Source organism: Fomitopsis serialis (genome assembly GCF_022376445.1).
Source record: "Fomitopsis serialis strain Sig1Antser10 chromosome Unknown B0H18scaffold_30, whole genome shotgun sequence".
Lineage (NCBI taxonomy): Eukaryota > Fungi > Basidiomycota > Agaricomycetes > Polyporales > Fomitopsidaceae > Fomitopsis > Fomitopsis serialis.
Genome location: NW_025954990.1, coordinates 234,067 through 242,798, shown reverse-complemented (window position 1 = coordinate 242,798; position 8,732 = coordinate 234,067). Strand labels below are relative to the sequence as shown.

The following is an 8,732-nucleotide window of genomic DNA, read 5'->3' as shown; positions in this document are numbered from 1 at the left end:
CTGACGGGAGACGATGGAAAACCTTGTCCGTCCGAGTCACGCAGTGCGGCCCTCGCGTAGGCAGGCGCCGCGCGACATACGCCGACCAACAGACTGATGGGATGCGGGCCCCTCCGGCGGACGGCGGACATCATTTCCCCAGTCTTGCCATCCGCATTGGCAGGGATCGGGGCTCGCCCGTACGTCCCACGGATACTTACTCGGCAGGGTAGCGCGAGCGGATCGCGGGCGGCGCCAGCTGGGTGCTGTCCACGAACTGAGCATCTCTGTTACCAAAAGGTGACGGGGCAGTGGAAGCGTTCTGGCTATCTCATGATCTGCCTGAGGGCGAATCAGAGTTCTACCCCGTCCACTGTATTCCATCCAATGTGACCTACTAGCACGCGCGCGACTACTGCACCCTTGGTGTCTTGCTGACGAGGAACTCTATCGCGCGACCGCACGCACCAGCAATGTATCTTTCTTCGGCGGGCGCAAACCCCGGGCGCACATGAGCACCGCCCTGTCGGCCCATCTGTTGTCGACGCTCTCTGTGAATGGCACGGCGGATCCGCACAGCAGGGCTGCAGCTGGGTGGTGCGCCCGGTGTCCAAGCAGCATTACCGCCCGACGGAAGGAAACTCTATTCAGATCACGGCAACGGCCAGGGGTGTACGTACACGCACGGAGAAGCGGTGGTGTTTCCACTGATCGTAGAATGCGATTCACCCGACCATGCGTCTCCCGGACCGGGTCAGGGTCGATCAGCCACTCGCCTCCCAGTCACATTAGGCAGGTGCGGGACGCAGTGCTGTTAGAGCTTGCAGGGCAGGGGGGCCGCGGTGAGGGCTACAAGGGGCACATGCATAGGGTGGGCGGCGGGGCACGGGGGCGAAGCGTCCTCGAAAGCGCTGCGATATCAGAGCGAGCTACAAGGCGGGTGGGCCTGCTGTGTATGTAGTACATGTACATATGCGGGGTATAGCTAGCGTTTTGGTTCAGCGTCCGTTAACCATTACGAATAGAGTATACAAGGGGGGATTTTTGAGGGTCCCGCGCGCGGCGAGGACGACAGTCGCACAGCCGCGGCCTTCACCACTCCGCTTGCAAGGTGATGCGCGGTTTTCTGTCGTCGCCGTCGAAACCTGGCGCGCCGAGCCGCTCGTGGGGCGAGCCAGCGAGCGAGCGCGGCACGTCCGCGTTGCGGATACGCGACTTGGAAAGCTTCCGTAGGAACTGCTCGTCAACCGGGTCGCGCGGTATGCGCGAGGCAGCCTGCAGCACGTCGAGCGGGACGAGGTCACGCGGTCCGCCTGAAGATCGCTCTGGGTGCGTTGCGACGGCCTTGGGGTGCGTGTTGACGGGCGGTGGTGTGAGAGGCGATGCGAAGGGGAGGCGTGGGGAGGCGTCGTAGTCCGACGAGGAAGATGCGGAGTTCGATGAGGTGAAGTTGAGTGGTGAGGGGTCTCGGTAGGATTTAAGGCCAGCGTCCTGCAACGTTGGCAGATGTGGGCGCGCGGAGGGTTGTGAGGCGCCGTACGCTTGCACGCTTGTGCCCGCGACGGGAGGGTAATCGGCGCGAGCCGTCTGTCGATGGCCGTAGGTGTAGGCAGGGTGTTGGCCTTGGCCAACTGAAGCTGGCCCGACAAACTGCATGCCTTGCGTAGCAAAGGCAGGCTCGACGGGGAACTGAGACATCCCATGGCTCGGCGAAGGCTGGAATCCGAGGCCCCACGGGTCTTGAGCGGAGACGAGCTCGTCGCCTGAACCTGTCTCCGCCCGTTTGCCCTTGCTCGCACGGGCACTTCGGAACCAACCTTCAGGTGAGGGCACATCACCCACGTTCCGAATCTCGTCAATGGTGCCGAGACTATCCAATGTGGTCTGGCTGAAGTATGCAGCTGTAGCCCACATAAGCGAGCGTTCAACAGAAGCGGATGCTGTACTGACTGAGATGCCATTTGCGGGTGACTCCTCGCGGCCTGTCCTCGGGCAAGGAGACGTGGACGCTGTATGTTTGCTTAATCAGGCGCTCAGCGTCCGAGCGGGCGAGCGTCGACTTTCCGCCGCGAGGCTCGCGGCCCCTGGAACACACAGATACCGTCCATCAGAGGCGATGTATATATCAGGCAAGAGACGACCTACTTCATCATGGTCGCCCACCGAGCCGGACCTGAATCCTCGTTTAGACCGCTCTCTCGCTGGTGATAGAACAGAAAGTCCTGGCATGTGATCGTCAGCTTGACGACGACGAAAGACAACAGTCGAGGGTACTCACGTCTCTGACACGACTGGGGCCCCAGCCCATGCCGTCAGTCCTGCACGAAGTGCCGCTTCAGTGGGACAGATGATACTAATTGCTCAGACCACTGACCATCGTTCCATACCCATACCGGTGGCTTCCGCGTTGGCGCAGCGTTCCTCCCAGACATAGACGTTGCCTGACTTGATTCTAAATGAGACTCACGGTGAATTGGGGTTTCGTCGGTAGGCAGGGACGGCTTACGCTCGGCGCTCTTCCGCATCGAGGCGGTGGGTGGTCATACGGAGGGCATTGCGTGCGACGGCGTAGAATATTTGGCATGCATCGCGCGTGGAGCGGACGCGGACGCTCTGGAGAGTGGGCTGTTGCATCGCAGCGTGTCGGGGCGGCAAGTGTGGAGGGGATGTGGCCAGGGGGGGAGAGGGAGGGGTATATATATTATGGATGTAGCGCTGAGTGTGCAACGACCGAGGGTGGCAGCCTCCAGGGCGTAACCGCAGGGGATCCCCGAATCTGAGCAGATGCGATTGAGTTTGTATAGAGTTGGCCGCACGGGCAAAATTCAAATGGGCCGCGCCGGAAGATCGGGGAATGAAATCGTACAGAAACGATCAGTCACCGTCACTCACTCACGCCCAGCCTGCAGCTCCCGCCCCTGCGCTGCCCTCGCGACGCACCCCTCGCCCGCCAGGCGCAGACGGGCAGAACAGTTGCGGGGCACGCCCGCACGCCCGGCTGCACTAGCCGCAATTGTCGAGATTGCACGTCCGCAAACACTTAGTTCCGCAGTTTCATCCGAGTTCCAGACACCGAAGCCCCCGCAGAGGCTATTTGGCAGGCACCAGCAGCATCGCCAGCCAATGTGCTCAGGCTGATTGCCGCCGTCCCCCTTTCCTGCATCTTTTCCGCTGCTCTCCAGAGCGAATTTCCGCGCTCTACCGGGAACTCTAATCACATCGCCCTGTGATGGTTGATAGCCGCTGCCCAGCAGCCCAGGCCACGGGTGCACGCCGCGTTGGCACTGAGCCCCGGTGCGACGTCTCACTAAATGAGTCTTAGCTGCAGATTGACTACTGCTAAAACGTTCCACCGGAACAATGAATCGATGTCGGCCACTCGTCCTCCGCCGAAAGGCGAATCGCGATCGCTCCCGCAATGCTCCCGCGAATTGTCGCCCATATCAGGCTCGCGGGCGTGCGGCAATGCACCCCATCTAATCGACGCCAGCAACGTTTTGATAAGATTGAGCGTGGGGTAAGTCGACAAATTGGCGGGCCATGGGCGGCGACAAGTGCGCCAGCCTCTAACTCCGCCATCCTGCACGATCAGCGCGCCCACCCATTGTGTGAGATACCCACAGTGCAAAGATACCATCATTTCTCGGGCAGAAAAGACTTCGAGAGTGCAAAGCATTCCCCATGCTTCTCCCACGATGCAGAGGCATCTTGGAAAAGATGTCGAAGGACGCCTTTTGCGACTGACAAAGGAGTTTGAAGCCTTTCCTAGGCCGCGGATGATGCTCCAAGGCCCACTTTCCCTGCCCGTGAAGCTGTGTGAAAGAGCGTTCATTTCACAGCAACCCTTGTCCGTGGAGGAAACAATGCTTTCTTTGCCGTGCCACCACTGATGCCCAGAGCATCGGAGCTAGCACGAATAGGGAAGTCGTCAGCAAGTCCACCAGGGCCAGATCAGAACAACGCCACTACTCGCGCCCGGAATCATTTAGGCCTACCGGACCTGTGCAGCGGATCGTCTTGTGCGTCTGAGGATACGCAGCATATGAAGTGGGGCGGCACGCTAGGGAGGAAGCCAGGTGGGAGAAAAAGACACATGAACTCAATCACACCGCCGACACGTATGACAGATCACGTACGATGGTTCCAGCACGCTAACGCCACGTTTGTCACCTCAAGATGCAAGTCTTTTCGACAGCCGGCGAGCATCGCGGGAGAAGTCAACCGAACGATGACTCGAACCCTCACATGCACATGGGACGCTGCATCGTTAATAATATCCACGGCGGACAGCAAACCTGACAGCGGAGCTCCTGCGAATGGGCTGGACGATTAGTGTCCAGACTCCGGGAAAGGGTCGACCCGAAGGTTCCAGTCGCGCGAAGCACGACGGCGCGCATGCGGGACATGATTGTGAGAGCAGCTCCATTGCTAGTCTTCATATTTGTAGAGCTTCAGAGAGCATCAGACTCACTTCAACGGGAGTTTCCAAAGGCAGAGTCCGCGGCGCATGACCGGTGCCCGTCCTAATGGCGCTCAACCGCCGCGGTAGTGAGAACGGGATGCGGAATATTACGGCAGCGCTCTTCCAGATCTGCGAAGGTAAGAGTGCAGTCAACGCTTACCTGCGTGATATGAGACATCTAACTACCGACCGGTGGATATACCGGTTGATTTCACTTACGTGGCTGCGTGGAGGCCCAGAGTGTTGGCTGGCAGACACACCTGGGATGAGGTCATGATCGTGGCGACCTGTTCTAGTATGCCGGGAGCATGCTGATGTTCTCAGGGGACGGCGTTCTACCTTTTTAATACCATTCTGGGAGCCATAATGGTGTTCTTGGAAGCCAAGCTCTGGAAGAGATAGAAGAACGCGAACCTTTAAGCGTCACATCGGTATGATCGTCAGCAAAAAGGAAAGATACGCACGAGAGCTATTACAGACGATCTCCGGGTGGGCGAGAACGACTGCAGACGCGGGAATGGCGACCCTCAGGGCGTATTGACACCCTCTTCAAAGGAGCTATCGAGCCATTTGTGCCAACACGTTGTCGTGTGCACATGTAGCAGCGCCCAACGTCGACGGCAATGCCTCTCTAAGGCGACTCGCGGCCAGGACCCAGGCTTAATCTTATGGAGCACGTTCCGCAGGGAAGCGTTCAAGGCAGCTGTAGCAGGACCGCCAGATACGCCCAACGACATCATTGCGGAGCGAGCCAATGCCAAGGGTTGGAAGGTTGGAAGGCCACTGTATTGCCGACGAGCTGCTTCGCATGTGACAGAGCTTCAGGGCGGGCGGTAGAGCGCATTGACATCGTCCGTCGCACACTGCATGTTGCTTTCGATGGACATCTGCGGCAGCCGAACCCGTGAGTCGAGAGAGGGGTGGAATATCGATTAGTTACTATAGGTGTGTATACGCGTCGTAGGAGTGTCGTATATTATTAGATAGAGTCGTGGGTGGGGCTTGACAGCGTATGGTTCCGCTATTGTCCGTCATGCGTTGGTCCTTTTGCCACAGACTGAGACCGGGACGGAACCGTGTTCCCGGGCATCCGGCGTCGCGTCGTGGTCAATCAACGAGATGTTCTATATGCCGCCCAGCAAGGCCGACATCCGACGAAGGTTCAAGCGTCAATTAGCCTCGCGGGTTGAGAGGCGTGCGAAGAGGAGATGCGGGGCGACGTACCTTCCAGAGGCAGTACCACCGGCATCCAATCCGATATCTCTGCATAATGCAAGGACCCTCGGAACGTATACCGAATCCGGAGCACTTTTGCCACTCCGGGGCTGGATCATAGAATCCTTGGAGGCCGGCCTGGGACGCATGGGAGATTTTAGTAATTCTATATCTTTATCAAGGAGCACAATGCATTGCGATGGCAACAGTCTTTTGCAGAAGCGTGACACCGCCGCATAACCATCGCCGAGCACTGCAGCAGACGCACGGAGACCCGGACAAGAGGAATGTTTCTGCATGCATCTTGATAAACAGCATGAACGTCGAAACATGCTTCATTGCCTGATGTAACCTTTGACGCTGAACACCACGAGACGAAAAGACCATCGAGAATTTTGTCTGGAATAGCGCGCATTGTCTTGGGACTTGCCGAGGGGCACGTCGAGCTGCGAGCGCAGTGCTTATGTGAGCGCGCTGTCACTCGACGCCACGACGCCGGGGAAGACGGATGAGGTTGCGTGGCAGCCATCAGGAGCCGATTGACCAAGAGCAGCATGACGCTGTCACTGTCAGGGAAGCTCAGACACTATCGGCAATGCGCGGTGCCTAAACGGCTAAAGAGCCGCCGAGCCTCCAAGCGTTGTCGCGTCCAAATCCGAAGAAGGTCACGGCGAGAGGAGAGTGTCTGCCTCCCGTCATATTAAGCAAAGGCTCATAATCCGGACGCCATGGTAATTGCCAATGCTCAGTGAATAGGAGCTAACCTTGCTGCGCCTGCCAGGGATGTACACTGACTTCTGTGCACCAAGGCCTGCAACGCCACGGTGACGTCCAGATCCAGGCCTTCGGCTACTTCGTCGCGCTCCAGCGGACCATAGAATGCTTCGAGGATGACGAGACCTGAGGCAACCACGTCAGTGTCAGAACTTGCTCTGCATCACAGAGTCCAGACTCGCACCATCGCATGCCTCTCAGCGTCCATGTGCCGTTTGCGACGTCCTGGAGTATGTGACGTCTCTTGGTCTCACGCTGGAGTTCAGCTTCTCCTCGTGTAAGGCACGGCGTGCGTCTCGGAAGAACCTGAGCAGCAAGATGCAGACGATCAGCACATGCGACTGCTCTCGACGGAACCGGACCCTACCGGAGACGTTCCCTTCGATGGCGTGGTCGAAGGACGAAAATGTACGTCAAAACAAGTGCCGCCGAGGGCGCTGCCGTAGTCCAGAGGCCAGCCCGGGTTCTCGGTCATGCGAGAGCACGATGGGGAGAGTGAGGCCTGCCCCAGGTAAGACACACTGTAGAGTTCAGTCGCTCTCGTTACGTTGAACGTCTGACAAACTCACTCGAGCTTGAAAGTGACGCCTCCGAGGTTGCAGGCGACACTAGAACCGATGGAGTTCCCTGCTTTGCGCCATTCGCCGCCAAAAGACCAGCTCAGCCCCGTCATTCCGAGCTGCATACCAGTTTTGACTCGTAAACCTATTTCCGCCAACACGACACCCCATTCCGCGTTGATCCCGCTCCACAGGTTGGCAAGTGAAATTGTACTTCCCAGTAAGTGCTACCCATCGCAAGACCAGACTTAGACGGCGGCCGCACGCAGGACCGGCGCCAAGGAAGGCTGGCGGAAGCTGGCCTCGGGTGTATGGTCAAACAGACGGGCCGAGGACAAGATAATCGCCAGCGCAGGTGCCACGGATGTGACTGGACATGACTGTCCCCTCCATGGGCGACTTACTAGAGAGCCGACGGGAATACGCGACGGTGACCGGTCCTGGTGCCGAGGTAAAGCCAGAGAAGAACCAATATAGTGCGCGCGGAGGGTGAATCTGGCATGTTATCGTGTTGTTATTATCCTGGTATGTCGTCTTCGTTGATAGAAGAGACATCTGCAGAGCGCTGACAGTGGCCTGTGATAGGCGTTGACGTAATGAGCAAAGGCAGAGCATCACTTGTACTGCGGTGCCGTACCTCGAAGTTGAGACGCGGCGAAAACTGATGAGAGACCGTGCCCAATAAGCGATTTGACAGGACCTGGGCGACCACTGGCAGGACGCACATTCACACGGTCAGATACAACAACAGTCGTTTTGTCGCTGAATTTTGCTGCAACCGAGCTCTACATCAACAAACAAGCCAGAATATTAAAGCACCTACCTGAATTTATGCTTGAAGGTCATTCCGGTTTGGCTGATGTCCTCGAACCTATTCCAAAACGCTCCAGCGTGCCAGGGATTGGATCAGAGTAATAGCCGATATCCTCATCAAACAATGAACTAGCGTCGAATCCAGCGATGACACGGCCTTCCGACTTGACAGAAACTCAGGTCGTCATCCTGCACTTCCCGACCTCGTTGCAGTAGGATTTGTCGAGCTGGTAGAGGTATAAGATGTGAGGGGGTGTGTCATCGCCTCCGGAACACGTACCTCGGCCTCCGGGAGGTCAGCTAAGTCAACGCTCCGAATGACTTGTAAACCTTGTGGACCTGAGCTGACAGATACTTAATCGTGCGACGCATATATGGATAACAATAGCTAACCTAGCAGGTCATAGGCACGTCTGATACAATGTCAGCGGCTCGGCACTAGAAGAAGGACAGGCAATTACCGGCTAATGGGGTCGGACAGGACTGGCCACATCAATTCCACAGCTTCTTGTGACGTACTGCCTCTCGCACCTTGATATGCCTTTTGGATTTCCAAGAACCGCTTAGTCGCCGTCGCTTTAGCGGTCTCATCCTGGTGCTTGTCCGGATGAAACAACACAGAAAGCTGGCGGTAGCGCTCTCTTATTCTTGGTCTGAGACAGTCTTTGGAAGGTTGAGAACCGTGCTTGGGGAAGTTCAGCGATGTATATGCGGCAGTCTTGAATGGTTGACATACTAGAGGTACTCTCGCTCGTCGGGGATCCTGGTATGCCGCCATCATCGAGAGTCGATCCTGACATACGACTGATGCTCCGGTCACTAATCGGTCTCTTCGACAGCGATTGCACAGGTTCTGAGTACTTGGCGGCGCGTAGACAAGTGCAAAAATGCGCGAATGAGCGCAGAGAACAAGCCGGACCAACCGAGCG

The 8,732-nt window shown here is 57.5% G+C and overlaps 3 protein-coding genes across 3 annotated transcripts; all 3 read right to left on the bottom strand.

Moving 5' to 3' along the window:
* Window positions 1-1,005: 1,005 nt before the first annotated feature.
* On the bottom strand, window positions 1,006-2,735 carry B0H18DRAFT_332155 (Gti1/Pac2 family-domain-containing protein). The gene is made up of 6 exons (XM_048037636.1): window positions 2,486-2,735; window positions 2,354-2,431; window positions 2,258-2,297; window positions 2,125-2,201; window positions 1,930-2,063; window positions 1,006-1,880 (listed from the first exon to the last, which is right to left on the bottom strand). Exons 1-6 carry the CDS (start codon window positions 2,611-2,613, stop codon window positions 1,072-1,074), a joined length of 1,266 nt encoding a protein of 421 aa, XP_047893824.1. The 5' UTR covers window positions 2,614-2,735; the 3' UTR covers window positions 1,006-1,071.
* Window positions 2,736-5,294: 2,559 nt separating this feature from the next.
* On the bottom strand, window positions 5,295-8,023 carry B0H18DRAFT_1005428 (uncharacterized protein). Its single transcript, XM_048028568.1, is given in 12 exon segments — window positions 5,295-5,565; window positions 5,666-5,766; window positions 6,448-6,586; window positions 6,717-6,736; window positions 6,798-6,896; window positions 6,916-6,951; window positions 7,000-7,217; window positions 7,263-7,360; window positions 7,395-7,566; window positions 7,628-7,651; window positions 7,686-7,773; window positions 7,814-8,023. The coding sequence occupies 12 exon segments, from the start codon at window positions 7,834-7,836 to the stop codon at window positions 5,549-5,551; spliced, it is 1,035 nt and encodes a 344-aa protein (XP_047893823.1). The 5' UTR covers window positions 7,837-8,023; the 3' UTR covers window positions 5,295-5,548.
* Window positions 7,910-8,717, bottom strand: B0H18DRAFT_332002 (uncharacterized protein). Its single transcript, XM_048037635.1, has 5 exons — window positions 8,335-8,717; window positions 8,265-8,286; window positions 8,197-8,216; window positions 8,084-8,147; window positions 7,910-8,030 (listed from the first exon to the last, which is right to left on the bottom strand). The coding sequence occupies exons 1-4, from the start codon at window positions 8,582-8,584 to the stop codon at window positions 8,104-8,106; spliced, it is 336 nt and encodes a 111-aa protein (XP_047893822.1). The 5' UTR covers window positions 8,585-8,717; the 3' UTR covers window positions 7,910-8,030; window positions 8,084-8,103.
* Window positions 8,718-8,732: the final 15 nt, after the last annotated feature.

Excerpts from the sequence above, each read along its gene's own strand:
- B0H18DRAFT_332155 (XM_048037636.1), bottom strand. The coding sequence starts at position 2,613 with ATGCAACAGCCCACTCTCCAGAGCGTCCGCGTCCGCTCCACGCGCGAT. Across the intron at positions 2,432-2,485 it reads GATGCGGAAGAGCGCCGAGC|AATCAAGTCAGGCAACGTCT; the intron begins GTAAGCCGTCCC and ends AGTCTCATTTAG. Across the intron at positions 2,064-2,124 it reads CGGTGGGCGACCATGATGAA|GGGCCGCGAGCCTCGCGGCG; the intron begins GTAGGTCGTCTC and ends TGTGTGTTCCAG.
- B0H18DRAFT_1005428 (XM_048028568.1), bottom strand. The coding sequence starts at position 7,836 with ATGACCTTCAAGCATAAATTCAG. Across the intron at positions 7,567-7,627 it reads CGCCGCGTCTCAACTTCGAG|GCCACTGTCAGCGCTCTGCA; the intron begins GTACGGCACCGC and ends CGCCTATCACAG. Across the intron at positions 7,218-7,262 it reads GCCAGCCTTCCTTGGCGCCG|CACTTACTGGGAAGTACAAT; the intron begins GTCCTGCGTGCG and ends TGCGATGGGTAG.
- B0H18DRAFT_332002 (XM_048037635.1), bottom strand. The coding sequence starts at position 8,584 with ATGATGGCGGCATACCAGGATCCCCGACGAGCGAGAGTACCTCTAGTA. Across the intron at positions 8,217-8,264 it reads CTGTCCGACCCCATTAGCCG|ACGTGCCTATGACCTGCTAG; the intron begins GTAATTGCCTGT and ends ACATTGTATCAG. Across the intron at positions 8,148-8,196 it reads ACGTGCCTATGACCTGCTAG|CTCAGGTCCACAAGGTTTAC; the intron begins GTTAGCTATTGT and ends AGTATCTGTCAG.